Source organism: Hemiscyllium ocellatum, chromosome 10 (genome assembly GCF_020745735.1).
Source record: "Hemiscyllium ocellatum isolate sHemOce1 chromosome 10, sHemOce1.pat.X.cur, whole genome shotgun sequence".
Taxonomy (NCBI): domain Eukaryota; kingdom Metazoa; phylum Chordata; class Chondrichthyes; order Orectolobiformes; family Hemiscylliidae; genus Hemiscyllium; species Hemiscyllium ocellatum.
In genome coordinates this window covers 14,793,420-14,810,983 of record NC_083410.1, presented here as the reverse complement: position 1 = coordinate 14,810,983, position 17,564 = coordinate 14,793,420, and the positions used below count along the sequence as shown (strand labels likewise).

At 39.6% G+C, this 17,564-nt stretch overlaps 1 protein-coding gene across 2 annotated transcripts in view; it reads left to right on the top strand.

The window, feature by feature from the left end:
- The first annotated feature begins 50 nt into the window (after nucleotides 1-50).
- The window catches only part of ttc13 (tetratricopeptide repeat domain 13), a 62,302-nt gene continuing 44,788 nt past the window's right edge, over nucleotides 51-17,564 (top strand). For both annotated transcript variants that reach the window (XM_060830807.1, XM_060830806.1), the window contains exons 1-3: nucleotides 51-244; nucleotides 14,515-14,609; nucleotides 16,815-16,890. In XM_060830807.1, the coding sequence (XP_060686790.1) occupies nucleotides 55-244; nucleotides 14,515-14,609; nucleotides 16,815-16,890 (361 nt within the window). In that variant the 5' untranslated portion in view covers nucleotides 51-54. The remainder of the gene's footprint in view (nucleotides 245-14,514; nucleotides 14,610-16,814; nucleotides 16,891-17,564) is intronic.

Genomic DNA, 17,564 nt, shown 5'->3' with positions numbered 1-17,564 from the left:
TTTCCCACCTCCACCCCCTTGTACGTTTCCCAAAGAAGCAGACCCGCAAAAAAAATGGCAGCTGCCAGTCAGTCAGTCGCGGCGGCCGTCGTTGTTACTCAACTTTTATTGTTTTCCCAATGCCGCTCGGCCTGGGCCGAGTACTTTTCTTCGCTTTTGTCCTTTAATAGCAATAACCATCTGCAGAAGCAAGGCTGTATCATGCAATCTGAATTTGGAAACTCTGAAGACTTCGTGGAGTGCGGTGAGAGATTGACTTTATTTTTTATTGCCACGTCCTTTTTTTGTACAGTATGCTGTATAGTGCAGTTTTTCTGACTTCCGCATCCGCAGTCAGGATAGGTACCTGCTTAGTCACTGTGACGATTGGATCCATGTGGGGTTTATGAAGTTATTTATTGAAAAAATGCGTAATTGCGAAGCACTCTGAATGGTCTGAAATCTCTAAACAAAAACATGATTACTATAAAAACTGTTTATAGGCTTCGTTTTTGACAATGACGAATAGTTCAGTATTAATGACAGCTCAAGGTGTACTGTCATCTGTTCTTAATATACTGCATATTTCCCTATGCGTCGCAAGCACGACAGTTTGAGCCTTTAATAAATTAGATATGAATTCAAAGTTCTTCACAGGCGTTAGGGTAGCCATAAAAAATGTTGGAGGTGACCAGAAGCTTATGCGAATAGATTTTGTGAGGGATTTTGAAGGTGATGAAGGAAACAGGAAACTTCAGGCATTAACGAAGTGAGGTCAGTGAGGCTAGCTGTGGGTGATTTAAAAAAAATCAAGAACTGGCCATCAGAAAAGTTCGTCAAGACCTCACGGTTCAATTGGAATCCTTGATAACTTTTTGGCATCTGCTGTTAGGGTACTGTGGGGTTTGAACAAATGGTTGTATTGATCCTGAAGACATTAAGCTGAAATATGTACACTTGGAATGCTAGGAAGAATAGTTTTAATTTTGTTTGAGATAAGTTTGTCTCCACTGTCTTAAAAGAAGATTGATATCATTGTTGTACGAGTAAAAAATGAGGTCTGCAGATGCTGGAGATCACAGCTGCAAATGTGTTGCTGGTCAAAGCACAGCAGGTTAGGCAGCATCTCAGGAATAGAGAATTCGACGTTTCGAGCATAAGCCCTTCATCAGGAATAAGCATTGTTGTACCCCTGTACTGGAAATGTAACTGTTTGTAAACGTCAGTATTGTGGGAAGGACATGTTTGTCAAATTTATTTACTGCCCCTACAGTCAATAAGTCTGTCACCTGTTTGGTGTCTACACTCAAGAAGCACCAAATTCACATAAAATTGTGTATAAACCATTGTTATTTGTTCAGTTTATAAGTTCATAAGATAAAGGAGCAGAATTAGGCCATTTGCCATTATATTGTAATAAGAAGGTACTATCACTTTTAAATGACAGAACTGTTCTGAAAGTGATACAATGACCTATTTATATAACTTCTCAAGTTTCTCTGCCTTTTGTAGTCTTTTACAGTCATGGGATTTTTGTTTTGCCCACTTTATCTGGTATGCAGGTTCGCTTAGTATGTCTCTATTTCCTGTGCAAGATCACAGGACAGCCATCAGACATGAGAAACCAGTCTGTTTTGCCTTCTCTAAGCAATTGAGTTGCCTTCTTGCCATCTTGGTTCTGTGTGTTTCCTGGAACATTCTGCATCAACACAAAAAAGAAAGACCTGAATTTGTATTGTGCTTATTACAATCTAAGGATAGCTCAAAGCACTTTAAAATGATGAATGCATTTCGCAAGTTCATGTTGGAACTGTAGCAGTTGAATTAAACATAACTAGGCCCATAAACAACAATGTGATAATGACCAGATGATCTGTTTTACTGAAATTGATTGAGCAATAAATATTGACCATGTTGTGGGAGAGAATATGTCTCTGCTCTTCTTCAAATAGTGCCATAGGATGTTTAATGTCTGTCGAGTGCACCAGAATAACTGTGTAATGTCTCATCTGAAATATACCTAGTAATGTAATGGAGCATGAGGGGGCACCCTTTTTTTCCACCCTTTTCATTTTGCTTTCTAAATTAGCTGAAAGGAGATGTGCAAGCATAACAAGAAATTACTTTCCATCTAACTCCCCCATGATGAGTGCTTGGCTGCTTATCAGTTTCCCCCACAGTAATCTCAAATTTATGTCATAATGATTTGGTAATATAGCTCTGCATTTTTGGCACATGTTGCCCATCTTGAAATGCCAGGAAGTGGTTGCTATTGATTTTCATGCTGTCTGATCTATATCCCATTGTATTTAATTCAGTACCATTCATCAGTTGTACTGATCTAGAGATTTCTGTCCAAACTGTTTATCCATAGCAATATCTAGAGGTCGTGGTTCATACCAACAGTATTCTGGCCATATCTTTTTGGACCAAGCTGTAAAGAAGTTGTTAAACATCCCAATGTGGGTTAAATTTATTGTATGTAAATCAAAGATTTACTCCCACCACTCTCAGAAGTGTTTCACAACTTGATACTGTGACAAAAGGCAGGAATGGGTATTTGATTGCTATTTAATATTTAAATCCATGTTTGCCATTGCCTAATTGCCAGTGGCTATCTTGTTTGAGAATGGTTGTAATGGTAAATAAATAAGTGGTCTCTTAGGAGTTGACACGTTCTCATTTGACTTGCTTGATGCTGGAAGTTTAGATTCAGTTGTGTATTAGCTGAGTTGAACAGTATTGTAGTTATCAAGGAAATGGTTGTTTAAGCAGGCATTGCTGCAATATTGGGGGAACCTGGAGTAAGCTAGTCACTGGATTTCTCTTTTCTCGGTCCAGGTAACTCTGTCAGTTAATGTTCCAGCTGTGATCTCGGCTGAATAAGCAGCAGGAAATTGATCAGATGCTCTCCGGTATGATGCCTGAATTCAGTTAATTTATCTTCAGTATCATTGCACAAATGTATGAGCTCTCTGAATGTACAAATAAGGAACATGAGCAAGCCTTTCAGTCTGTAATGCCATTATATAAGATAATGGCCAATCTGATTTTAACTTCAATCTACATTCCTCCATACTGTCAAATCTTTCACCTCCACGGTAGTCACGAATTTATCTACCATTGCCTTAATATTTAAAGTTTCTGCATCTACTGCCTTTTGGGCCAGGGACTTCCAAGGACACTCAATGCTCTTAAGAGAAAATGTTTTTCTCATCTGTCTTAAATGGACGAATCCTTATTTTGAAAATATGGCCCCTAGTTCTAATTTCTGCCACAAAAGGAAACTTATTTTCCAGTTTCATCCCATCATGTCACCTCAGGGTCTTTTATGTTTCAATGAAATCATTTTTGATTTTTGTAAACTCCAGAGGATACAAGCCATGGCTGTCTAAAATTACTTAAAAGGCCATCCACTTATTCCAGCTATTAGTCAAGTAAGTCTTCAGTCAAGTGCTTCAAACACATTAAATTCACTTTGTAAGTATAGTGACCAGTACTGTTACACAGTACCCCAGATGCAGCCTTACCAATGCTCTGTGCAACTGAAGCATAAATAATAAAGGACACAGGGAGGAATTAAGTACCACCATCCTTGCTAAAGAAGTAGATTTAGACAAACTAATGGGGCACAAAGTCCCCTAGCCCTGATAACTTGCATCCTAGAATCTTAAAATAAATAGCTACAGAGATAGCAGATGCATTGGTTGTGCTTTTCCAAAGTTTGCTGGATTCTGGAGAAGTACCAGAGAATTAGAAAATTTCTAATGTAACATCCTTTCTCCGAAAGGGAGAGAGGCAAAAGGTAAGTAATGATAGGCCAATTAATCTAACATCTACTCTTAGAAAAGTATTGGAGTCCATTATTAAGGAACTAATAGAAGAACATTTTGAATACTGTAATCTAATCAAGCAGAATCAGCATGGCTTCACAAAAGGGAAATCATGCCCAACTAATTTATTACAGTTTTCCAAGAAAGACTGAACCAGAGTGAAAAGAGGTAAACCAGTAGGTATGTTGTATTTGAACTTCCAGAAGGTGTCCAACAAAGTACCTCTGAAAAGGTTAGGTTGCAAGATAAGAGCTCATAGTGTTGGAGGTAGTATATTGGCATAGAATTGGCTCCTGGGAAGGGAATAGCAAGTTGGATAAGGAGTCTTTGCAGATTGATGACCTGTGACCAGTGAGGTTCCAAAGGGATCAGTGGTAGGACTGCATCTGTTGACAGTATGTATTCATGACTTGGCGGAAGTGAATGTATGGTCGTCAAATTTGTAGATGATGCAAAAATAGTTGGAAAGGTAGGTTGGAGTAGGGTGCAATCAGTTTAGCAATATTGATAGGTTAAGTAAATGGGCAGAAAGTTGGCAATTGGAGTAGAATGTGGGAAAATGCCAAGCTATTAATTTTGGAAGGGTGAGCAAAAGAACAGAATATTATTCAAATGGGGAAAAATTGCAACTCAGAGACTTGGTGGGGGGTACTTGTACATGAAACATGGAAGCTGAAAATGTGTTGCTGGAAAAGCGCAGCAGGTCAGGCAGCATCCAAGGAGCAGGAGAGTCGATGTTTCGGGCATGACCCCTTCTTCAGGAATGAGGGTCGACATTTCGGGCATGAGCCCTTCTTCAGGAAGGGCTCATGCCCTCTCCTGCTCCTTGGATGCTGCCTGACCTGCTGCGCTTTTCCAGCAACACATTTTCAGCTCTGATCTCCAGCATCTGCAGTCCTCACTTTCTCCATGAAACATGGAATGCTGGCACACAGGTGCAGCAGGTAATGAGTAATGCTCGTGGAATATTGGCCCTTATACTCAAACTCCTTTGAAATAAGAGTAGGGAAATCTTTCTGCAACTGTACAAGGTACTCAAAGTTTGTGAGAAGATTTGTATACCGGCCACTGCAGCGGACAGCTGGAACTGACAACCGGAAGTGGCAGAGACAAACCACTATAAATGCCGGAGGAAACATCACAGAAGCGCTTCACAGGAGGCTCCCAAGCACTGAGGATGTCACCTAGACAGGGGGCGAAACGTTTGCAACAAAAATTCCCAGCTCGGCGAACAGAACCACAACAATGTACAAGGTACTGGTAAGACCACATTAGCAGTTCTGAGAGCAGTTTTGGTCCTCTTATTAAAGGAGAGATATTGTTTCATTGGAAGTTCAGGAAAGATTCACAAAGATGATCTCTGATATGAGGGATTGTCATATGACCAAAGGCTAAATAGGTTGGGACTCTACTCATTGGTGTTTAGCAGAATGAGAGGCAGTCTCATTGACATACACAGAATTCTTAAAGGTCTTAAGGATCTTGACAGGGTAAATGCTGGGGGGGTGGGGGGGGTGTTTCCCCTCATGAGAAAGTCTTGGACTGGAGGGCATGGTTTCCCAATAAAGAGGAGCCTGTTTCAGACTGAGATGATAAATTACTTCTGAGGTTTGAGTATCTTTGGATTCCTTGCCACAGAGCGCTATGGAGCAGAGTTCTTGTGTATATTTAAGGCTGAGATAATTAGATTCTTGATCAGTAGGGGAATCGAGGGTTACGGGGAAGGGCAGGAAAGTGGACATAAAGAATGGCAGTTTAGCCATGATCCTATTGAAAGGCACAGCAGGCTCAAGGTGCCAAATGGCATACGCCTGTACCTATTTCTTACAGTCTTATAATCTACTCTTGCATTTAATCCTGTTGTAATAGAACAAAACATTCTTTTGGCTTTGCTAATTACTCGCTGTATTTGCATACTAACTATCCATGATTCATACACCAGACACCCAGATCTCTCTCCATCTTGAAGCCTTGTAACCCCTCTCTATTTGGATAATATGCTTATTATTTATCCTCTGCCAAAATGGACAATTTCACCTATTCTCACATGATGCTCCATTTGCCAGATCTTTATCCACTCAACTTGTCTATGTTCCTTTTGTCCTCTTTACAACTCACTTGTCTGCCTATCTTTGTTTCATCAACAAATTTAACTATTATACCTTCGGTTTGTTCATCCAAATCACATACATAAGTTGTCAAGTGTTGAGGCCCCAGTACTGACCCCTTTGGCACACTACTTATGGCATTCTGCCAGACTGGAAAAAAATCCCATTTATTCCTGCTTCCTGTTAGCCAGCTCATATTCTATCCATGCAAGTATGTTACCTCTAACTTTTATTTTCCACAATAATCTTTTGATATGGTGCCTGATCGAATACTTTCTAGGTAAATCTAAGTACAGTGCATTTACTGGTTTTATTTTATCCACAGCAGAAGTTACTTCTTCAAAAAACTTCAATGAATTAGTTAAATCTTAGGTCGTTAGGATTTCCCTTTGACAAAACCCTGTTGACTCTGGCTGATTAGCTTTAACTTATTCAAATAGTCTGTTGTAATGTCTTTAATAAGAGCTTCTAATTTTGTTTTCTGTGGCAGATGTTAAGCTAGCTGGCATGTAGTTTCCTGCTTTCTGCTTCCCTCCCTTTTGAATAAAAGAGTTAGAAAAGATATTTTCCAATCGTTTTTACCTTCCCGAAACCTAGCCAATCTTGGAAAATTAAAGCCAATGGATTAACTATTTCACTAGTTGCTACTTTTAAGAACCTAGGATGAGTTATGTCAGCATTCAGGACTTGTCAACTTGTAGTTCCAACAATTTACTCAGTGTAACCTTTCTCCCTTTCCCTTTCAATTCCTGATGGACAGCTATTTTCGGAATGTTACTCCTATCCGTCCTCGTGAAGACTGACACAAAATATATGTTTAATATGTCTGCCATCTCTTGATTCTTCATTACTAAATACTCAGTCTCATTTTCTATAACACTGACAGTTACTTGGATAACTTTTTTAAATGTCTGAAGAAACATTCCCTTTTTTATTTTTGTCTAACTTTCTCCCATACTCAAATTTTACTGTCCTAACTTATCTTTGAGTAATAGAGTCATAGAGTCATGGAGATGTACAGCATGGAAACAAACCCTTTGGTCCAACTCATCAATGCCGATCAGATATCCCAACCTAATCTAGTCCCACCTAGCCCATATCCCTCCAAACCTTCCTATTCATATACCATCCAGATGTCTTTTCTTTGAGTTTGATACTTTCTTTGACTTTTTTTTGTTAATCACAGTTGGTGGATCCATCCCTCAGAATCTTTCTTATTTGTTTAAATGTATCTATAAGCGATTTCTGGAATGTACCCTTAAATGTTTGCGACTGCATCTCGGTTGACCTGTATCTTAATCTAAATTGCCAGTTTACTTTAGCTAACTCTGCTTTAATGCTGTCATAATTACCCTTGTTTAGATTCAAAATATTCTCCTCGAACCCACACTTTTTTCTGTTGAATTTCACATATAGTTTAATCATTTCATGTCTGCTGCTGCTCAGGGCCAGTCTTACTATGAGGTCAGTAATTAATGCTGTCTTGTTGGACAAAACTAGTTTTTGTTAATTATTCCTAAAACCTGAATTTGGGTAAAGGTGTGTCCTGGTTTGATCTCTTTGGATCTTTCTTAAAAAAAATCAATTATTCATTAAATAAATGAAGGCCAAGATTCTGCAGTTGAAACAGAAGAATTTTTACCAAACAAGGGTCAAATAAAGCAAATGCTAAATACTACCTTAATCATCTGTATTCTAATACTCAGAATTAACCTAAGTTAAATATGACTTTGTAAGCAAATTGTTGTCTGTTATCAACTATAAATTACTTATTAAATGGCAGATACAACTAAGACATTATTATAAATGCAGTCCATTTAGTCTATAGGTTATCGATATCCACCACACAATTCTTTCAAACATTCTGTCTTTGTCACAAAGAATTTCAGCTCCTCTCTCTTATGATCAAGCCTGATCCCAAGTTGATAGCAGTGCACAACCAACCTGAATTTCATATAATTCATCACCAAAAATGGCACAGGTCTGCAGAACGTGCTTAACGGTATCTAAATGACATGGATCCAACAATGTTACTTCTTGTAACAGAAACACTTGAAGCACCTATATTTCTTTTTTCTCAGTTTTTGGAACTACCTGCTGGAGATTGTACTGCACCCCTGGACTCATGAGTTTCAACTGAGCTTGAATTAATTTGTGTCCTACTTTATGCTTATTGCCAGATTCAGTCTCCTGAGAAGTTTTAATTTCCTTTATAAACTGAAAGGATCAGTTTTCCCCTTTTTCCCATTTTGGATCCCCATTTCAGTTATGGTCAGTTTCAAAAAACAGACAAGTCTCAAAACTAAAGATTCCATCACAGCACCTACTGTCAGAGAGAAATCAGGTACACCGAAGCCACTTGCATGGGTTTCTCAGTTTGGAAATGCTTCATTAATAATGTGTCTCAGTGTCGTGTTCAAGTCAGCTGCCTGAAAACCAACAGTGCCTTGCAATCTTTTTTCAACACATAACTATCTTCAAACATAAAGTTAAAAATCACACAACACCATGTTATAGTCCAACAGGTTTAATTGGGAGCACACTAGCTTTCGGAGCGCTGCTCCTTCAGGTGGTTGTGATCTTCAAACCTGATCATATCTTCAAACCTGTCACTCTGCATTCTTCAAGTCTTATTGTAGAAAATGAGTTCCAAGTGTAGGCTGACACTCTGCATGATAATTACTGAGGGATTGCTGAAATCTGATTGCTGCAAAAGCCAAAGGTCCCCTCTGCAGGTGGCATGTGGACATCTGGATAACACAACTGAGGAAAGCATCCAGTAATTAACCCCTAATGAATGAGTTGTCCAGCATTATACACCATGCTAATTATGACATTGTGCAGTGTGCAAATTGTCTGTTGTATATCTTGCATTACAATGATTACTAAGCTTAAAAAGAGAGGGTTATTGTGGAGCAGTGGTAATGACCCTAGGTTGAGGCTAATGGGCTTGGGTTTGTGTCTAACATGCTCTCGAGAGATGTGCCATAATACTTTTTAACAGGTTGATTTTTAAAAAAACTCAAATTTTAACAAGTAGTTAATTGCCTATTAAATGCTTTGGAGTGTCTTCTTATAAAAGCATTGCAGGTGTTTCTACGTCCCAACGAGTGCAGCATTAAGAGGACAGTTTACCACCACCTTCTCCAGGACAATTAGGGATTGGCCAATAAATGCAGGGCTTCCAGGTGACGTCCAACTCCTACAAACAAAACATGTAATTTCTTTTTTTTTAAAGATATTTTTATTAGAAATTTAATATTTTGACAGATTTACAAAAATAAACAGAACTTTCAAGCACAAACATTAATATAAAAATAGATCTTAAATATATAATCATCAAAATTCAAAGGAATGATACTAAAGAAGAAAGAAAAACAATGAAACTCAGTTAACTACTAATCTAATCCACAATTATCCAGAGTGTATAGTTGAGTCACTTACATCCTTCAAACAAGAGAAAATGTTCTCTAATACACTCATAACAGTATAATAAAAAGGAAACTATTTCTAAACAATAAGAACAAAAAAAAACATGTTTGAATGGAGATCCTCCCCCTTATTCTCAGGGGGCCTTACTTCCTTTCTAAAGGTCCACCATATCCTCTCCCAAACAGTGTCCCACCCTTGACCCGGGCGCTCCTTAATAGGATTTAGATATAATACCGAGCTAGAGTTAACAGTGAGCGCCCCACCCCCACCCCTCCCCACCCATACCTGAGTATATCTGATAGCATCAATGCCACGTACAAACACACATAACTATAAAATTACAACTCCAACAAATTACAGTTAAGTATAATAACATAAAATAGCAAGGGAAGACAACCCTGCTCCCAGAGGCAAAAGTAAAGTAGAGTAAAGTATCCATTTCTCCCCACGGAGTGTGGAAGAGGCAAGCCAACATAAATTGTCTCTTACGATTTATTTAAACGAGTCTAAAAGTTCCTTAGCCTCTTCTGGTGATCTAAAATTATACTCGGATCCTTCGTAGTTAAAGCATAACGTCGCTGGGTAGCGTAAGGTGTATTGAATATTTAAGTTCCTTAGACATTTCTTCACCTCATCAAACGCCTTCCTCCTTCGTGCCAAAGCCGGGGAGAAGTCCTGAAATAACATAATCTTGGATCCTTCATGAATCATAGCTTTAGGATCCTTTCCAAGCTTTCTGGAGGCGTCCAGGAGTATCTGCCTCTCCCTATAACTCTGCAGCCGGAACAGGACCGGGCGTGGGCGCTGGTTTGGGCCAGATCCGCGTGCTACGACCCGGTAGGCCCACTCCACCCTTACCCGGTCAGTTTCAGCCCCCAGGTTTAAAAGCTGGGGCAGCCATCGCTCCAGAAATACTACTAACTGTCCCTTCTCTTCTTGTTCAGGGAGGCCCAGAAGACGGATATTCTTTCTCCGATTTCTCTTATCCAGGTCATCCATGTAGATTTCAAAGGCCCGGACTCTTTGCTCCAGAGCTGGCACCTGTTCTGCAGCTGTTTGTGCTGCAGCCTCGGAGGTCGTGGCCTTTAGCTCTGCCCCCTTCACTCGGCCCTGTAATTCCTCGAGAGCCTGGCTGTGTTCCTGCAGCTTTTCTTCGAATGCATTCCATCTCTGTCTGGATTCTGCAATGAAATTGACGAGTGTCGTTTCCAGCCTGGCAATCATCTCTTCAAGGCCTGTTTTTACATCAGCTGCAGCCGGAGGAGGAGAGGAGGGTGGGGGAGGGGTCTTTGTTTTCTGAGAGCTGCGGGATCCCTTTGGTTTACTCATTATCCACTTAATATTAAACTGCTTAAATATAATAGTAAGCAGCTAATTAAGGTTAGAAACTTTTTTTGGGTGGTTTGGTAAGTGTGGTGGGGGTGAGTAACTCACTTTACCCAGGTTTTGGGAAGAGCACTGTAAACTCAGACTTGCTGAGTCGCCGCCATCTTGGATCTCCCCAAACATGTAATTTCTCATAACTTCTGTTCAGTGTGTGAACCTCGGCAGCATTAGAGGGCAGAATTGAAAAGTATGGTGCTGGAAAAGCACAGCAGGCCAGGCAGCATCCGAGGAGCAGGAGAATCCACGTTTCAGGCATAAGCCCTTCTTCAGGAATGAGGCTGGTGTGCCAAGCGGGCTGAGATAAAAGGTGGGGGGGTGTTGGGGGGCGGGGCGGGGGGGTGGGGGAGTGTGTGGGTGGATTTGGAGGAGGGGCGCTGGGAATATGATAGGTGGAAGGAGGTGAGGGTGATAGCCCGGAGAGGGGGTGGGGGCGGAGAGGTCGGGAAGAAGATTGCAAGTCAAGAGGGCGGTGCTGAATCCGGGGGTTGGGACTGGGAATATGAGATGATGTTTTTACAGGGGGCAGGGTGGGAGGAGCTGTAATTTAGGTAGGTTTGTAGTAAATGTCTATGTTGAGTCGGTCGCCTGAGATAGAAATGGAGAGGTCTAGGAAGGGGAGGGAGGAGTCTGAGACGGTCCAGGTAAATTTGAGGTCAGGGTGGAAGGTGTTAGTAAAGTGGATGAACTGTTCAACCACCTCGTGGGAGCACGAAGTAGTGGCAATACGATCATCGATGTAGCGGAGGAAAAGGTGGGGGATGGTGCCAGTGTAGCTGCAGAAGATAGACTGTTCCACATATCTGACAAAGAGGCAGGCATAGCTGGGGCCCATGCGGGTGCCCATGGCAGCTCCTTTGGTTTGGAGGAAGTGGGAGGATTGGAAGGCTACTCTTAACAACTTCTCCTTCCAATCCTCCCACTTCCTCCAAACCAAAGGAGTAGCCATGGGCACCCACATGGACCCTCACCCTCACCTCCTTCCATCTATCATATTCCCAGCGCCCCCCTTTCCCCACCTTTTATCCCAGCCCGCTTGGCTCACCAGCCTTGTTCCTGAAGAAGGGCTTATGCCCGAAGCGTCGATTCTCCTGCTCCTCGGATGTTGTCTGGCCTGCTGCACTTTTCCAGCACCGTGCTTTTCAACTCTGGTCTCCAGCATCTGCAGTCCTCACTTTCTCCTCGCATTAGAGGGCAACCAATGGTCCTAAAAATTTCATTTTCTCTCCACTTTCATTGATAATAGAGCATACAGTTTGTTCTTTTCAATCTGCTTCACATTAATTATGAGTGAAGGACTTTTTTAAAATATAGCCTCTTAAAATGTTCAGTCTTTTAATGGAGTTTCACTTGTATCAATTATGTTCTACTTAATTGTTAAACTGATCCCAGTTTTAAACATTTGAGGCACATGGAATTCTGGGCAGTATAAATGGAGCTATGAAAACAAGTTCACCATAATTTCCTTTTTTCTTCATACACCATTGGTTCATCCTCACATTGGAGAATTGTGTCTAATTCTGGGCACTGTACACTAGGGAGGATGCAGAAACATTGAAGATGGTTCAACGAATAAAAATCGAATTACATGGATTGGTTGGAAAAGCTATTTTGTTCTCAAGAATAGAAAGTTGGGAGAAGGTTTGATGGGAGTGCTCAAAATTGAGGGGTCATGACAGAATATGGATAAAGTCTCTTATTGGTCAAAAACTGACACCAATTCAAAGCGGTTAGCAAAAGAGCTAAACTGACACTTCTTACACAGTCTGCAGTTATACTCTGGAGTCGTGGCTTTCAAAAGGAATCACTTAATTATCGAAAGAGAAAATACGCAGACTACAATATTCAGACAGCAGCGGGGCTAGTTGGACAGCTCTTGCAGAAAGTCTGCACTGGCACAGCAGACAGAATGGCCTGCTTCTGTTGCCATTCAATGATTGTATGAAACAATGACTGTTGTTTGATATTTAAAAATACTGTGGAAATCTGAAATAAAAATTCAAAATGCTGTAAAAACTCTGCAGATGTGGTAGCAACTGTGGGAAGAGTGAATTTGGTTCTGAAATAGTCATGCTGGACTCAAAACGGTATTTCTGTTTCTCTGTCTGCAAATGCTACCAGACCTGCTAAGTTTTCCCAGCACTTTCAGTTTTTGCTACACAATAGTAGTTCATTTGCTGCTCAGTATTTTCAATCATAAGGCAATATGTAAATACAAGGTCTTCAAATAAAACTAAATATATTTAAATGTCGCCTATCTTGTGGAAATATTTTCGCGTGTAATCATTTCAATCTGTAAAATAGCAATTTTTAAACCCTGTCCCTATATTGCTGCCATCTTATCATACTAGTTTAGATTGAATTGCTTTGCACAATGATTTACTTTGCAGTGACAGATTTGATCAAAGAATAACATGGCATGTACCAACAGCACCCTACAAGTAGCAATGCAAGTAATGTGGCATTGTTTGAAGAGGGGAATTTGATCTCTTGAGTTTGTAATATGGAACTCTAGTATTCAGATGACCAATCAAGGCAGAGTTCAGTATCTCTGCTTAATGCCTGATAGTGAAATCAGCATGCAGTACTGTTCTCATCCATGAAGTTGGAGTCGTACAGCAGGAAAACAGGCCTTTTGGCCCAACTTGTCCGTGCTGCCCAGCTTTTCTAAATTGAACTAGTCCCACTTGTCTGTTTGACCCATATCCCTCTAAACCCTTCCTATCTATACATGTGACCAAATGTCTTTTAAATATTGTATTTGTACCTGCTTCTACCTCTTGTTCCATATATGTACCACAGTCTGTGTGGGAAAAGTTGTCCTGCAGGTCCCTTTCAAATCTTTCCCCTCTCTCCTTAAACATATGCTCCCCTATCCTGGGGAAAAGACCTTTGCTATTCACCTTATTTATCTATGGCCCTAATGATTTTATAAACATCTGTAAGGTCACCTCTCAGCCTTTTACACTCCAAGGTAAAAAACCACAGTATATCCAACCTCTTCTAATCAGTCAAACTTCCAGTCTTGGTAACATTCTTCTAAATCTTTTTTGCACCCTTATCAGGTTAATAACATGCTTCCTATAGCAGGGCGACCAGAACTGTATGTAGTGCTCCAAAGGTGTCCTCACCATTGTCTTGTATCACTGTAACATGACATCCCAACTCCTGCACTCAAATCTCTGACCAACGAAGACTATTCACTCCATGATTTTGATAATGAACATATTGGCCTACATTCTATATCATAGCTCAATGAAGACTTTATCAAACAGATTTTTCAGATCTACATTTACTCAATGCTTTTGGGGTGTATTTTCTCATGCTTGTGGTCTTCTGTATATCGAAGTAACCTGTGGAGCAAATATTTAAAAATCAAAAGAATTGTGAATGCTAGAAATCAGAAACAAAAAGAAATTGCTCGAAAAGCTGCGCAGGTTTGGCAGCATCTGTGGAGAGAAATCAGAATTAACACTTCAGGTCCAGTGACCCTTCCTCAGAAACCCGTAGAGTTTTTCCAGCAGTTTCTGTCATTGTTTGTGAACAAATATTTAAAATATATCGGAACATTTAAAAAAAAATCTTTTGAAATAAAAAGAAAGTGGAAGAGCTAATTGGAATTATGCAAAATGCAGTTAATGCTTATAAAATTAAAAATGTTTTTCAATTGTGTGCCTTTCATTGGGCGGAAGGCTGAGATTAAAATTATGAAAATAAAACAAAAAAGATTTAAGGTACTGAATGTTTTACTAAGAGGTTTGCTTTGCTTTATGTTTTAGAGTCTTCATTTTTGAATCCTGAAGATACAGACTGTATCCCAAGTGGGGCTCCACCATGTGAACCAGTGCTAGCCCTTGATACAGAGAAAATTCTGGTACGTTATCCTGTTCCTTTTAAAAATCTCATGGATACAGTAAATACATTGATTACGGTTGCACATCGATTTTATTATTTTGAAATAAAGATAACTTCAGTGTTAAATACTGGCCAAATCTGTGAAGAGTATTATTAATTATTTTGTATCTAGTGTTTCAAATTTACAATAGGTTGAGTTATAAAACACCAACTGAAAAAGAATTGAGTTAACTGAATCAATTTCAGTCTTAAAATCTCTTCATTTTATGACTAACCTGATATTTGATTGCAGATTTCTAAATTCATATTATGAGGAAATAGTTTTTTTTTCCCAGCTTTGTGTACTGTTGAGTGTAGCAAGTGTCAGAATTATTCACACTTATTTATAGCTCTTTTTTTGTTTTTAATCCTAAAAGCATTGGATTTTTCAGGAACCAAGCATAATCAAGTCTGGGACATATTTTAAGGAGCTATTAAATATTTTCGCACGAAATATCATGGGATACTTACAATGCAGAAGAACACCTGGTTCAGCTCTCTCTAAGACCAATTCCACTTGATGCTTTCCTTGTCTGTCATCGACAATCCTGCAAATTTGTCCTATTCAGATTTTATCCAATTCTGTTTTGAAAACCATGTTTGAACCCAATTCCACAAAATTGAGGCAGTACATTCCAGATCAGAGCTATTCGCTGCGTTAAAAAAATGTTTTTCCTCCTGTGGCAATTGCTTCTTTGCCAAACATCCTCAGTAAATGTCATCTCAATATTTCCACCAGTGGGAATAGTTTACATATCTGGTCTGTCCAGACTCCTTATGATATTGTGTGTCCTATCTATGTCAAATCTCTTCTTGACCTTCTCCAAAGAGAACTACCCAGCTTCTATAATCTATTGTGTAAATGAAAATCCTCATCTTATGAATCTGTTCTGCACCCTCACCAATAGCTTCACATCATTTTGAACATGTGATGTCCAGAATTAGAAATAATGCTTCACTTGAGGCTGAACCAGTTTTATAAGAGTTTATCTTTTCGTCTTTTTTGTACTCTATACTCCCATATCTAAACTCCGAGATCCTTTATATTTATTCAATTGTTCGTTCAACCTGTGTTGCCATCTTTGTATATATACCACTAGGTCCCTCTGCACTGGCATCCATTTTAAAATTATATGTTTTTCTGTATTGCCTTTCCCCATTTTCTTTGTAAAGTTGATCACTGACATTTGTATGTCCATTGCAGCAACTTGGCCAAGTCCTTTTAAAGATCTACACAGTCTTCCTCAGTACATAATACTTCCAAGTTTTGTCATTCGTAAATTTTGAAATTGTACCCTGTATATCAAGAAGGGCCGGGGTCATAACGCTGTCCCTAGGGAATTCCAGTTTAAGTCTTTCTCCAGTCCAAATAGTAACCATGATCTCCTACTGTTACCTATCATTTAACTAATTTTATGTCCATTTTGCTGCTGTCCCTTTTACTTAATGAAGTTGCCAGAAATTTTTGAGGTAGCAGAGGAAGTATTTGAGAGTAGTGCAGTTCACTGAGAATAATTGATACCAATTATTTCAGGACAGAAAATCTTCCAAAATTGTAATAGTTTCCAATTGAATATAAAACTTGTTTGCTATTGAAATCTTTTTGGTAATATGGGCTTCAAAGGGATTAATTAGAACCCACCTCGCATCGTCAGTTGAACATGGATGGTTGAAAATCCTGTGAGGAGCTCCTTCTGGTCTGACAGTTCTGTTGAAGAGAGTTTGCTCACTTACTCCCCTTAGCTTTGCAACTGACTGGGAAAACTAGGAAGCCACTGTGAGAGAAGACACAGAATTCTTTCTTTGATTTTATAGGTTGTGTTTTACAAGGAGCAGAATTTTTGATGTCCAACAGCTTATTTAGAATTGTCAACAGCAATTGGTGGGGAGAGAAAAATCAAATCCATTACTTTGGAAACAGAAATTAATTTATACAAGAGGAAAGGAGTGTTCAACAGGATTTCATCATAAATGGCCTCCGTTGGACTACATTGAACTTTTATCAAAGCAAACAAATGTAAGGTTCTGCATTTAAGCAAGGCATCTGGACTGAATTCTTTGAGGAGAATTGATAGCAGTGTTGGCAGAAATTGCTCCTTAATTTATGGAAATGATTTACAGTTAAAACATATTTTGCAGTTTGTTGACATATTCTCTGCACCAATGCATTGTTTCTCAATTTCAGAATCAAGCCAAAACATTAGCTGAACAAAAGAGATTCCCTTTTTCAAGTATTGATGAGAATACAAATGAAGAGTTGGGTATGTGTTAGTTTGTTGGTTGTATCAGTAGCTTTTTAATTTGGATAAAGTCAAGGACAAGACGTGATTTAAGCTTGTCGTGTTTCCCACTGTAGTGATAATTGTAGGACCTGCACCTGACAGGCATGAGTGTTGTTCCATCGCTGACTGTTGGTAAGTTGCAAGAGCAGGCACAATCTTCCATTAGTTCCTGCCACCTGTGAGAAGTGCTAGGAATATCTCACTAACCTAATCTGTACCTGTACTAAATTTTGTCAAATCAGCTTGTTTGAACATGTTACGATACACTTTGAGGCAGGTGGGACTTGAGCCTGAATCTTTGGGCTCAAGGTAGGGACAATCCTATTGCACCTCAAGATCCCCTAAAATATTTTGTCGAAGCAGTTCTTAGATGCTGTGTTGAATACTTTCTAATCAGCTTGTTTAGTGTTATTAAACACTAATGGAGCAGGTATAACTTGGATCCAGGCCACCTACCTCGCAGGTAGGGAGTCTACCACTATGACACAGAATCTCTCCTTGGATAAGAACAAAAGAACATGAGAAATACAGCAAAGGAACAGGCTCTTCCGCCCTCCAAGCCTGTGTCAAGTATCATGCCTTCACTAAAACTGTCCTGCCCTTATTTGGTCCGTATCTCTCAACCTCCCTGCGCCCCCGTCCCACCTGCATTT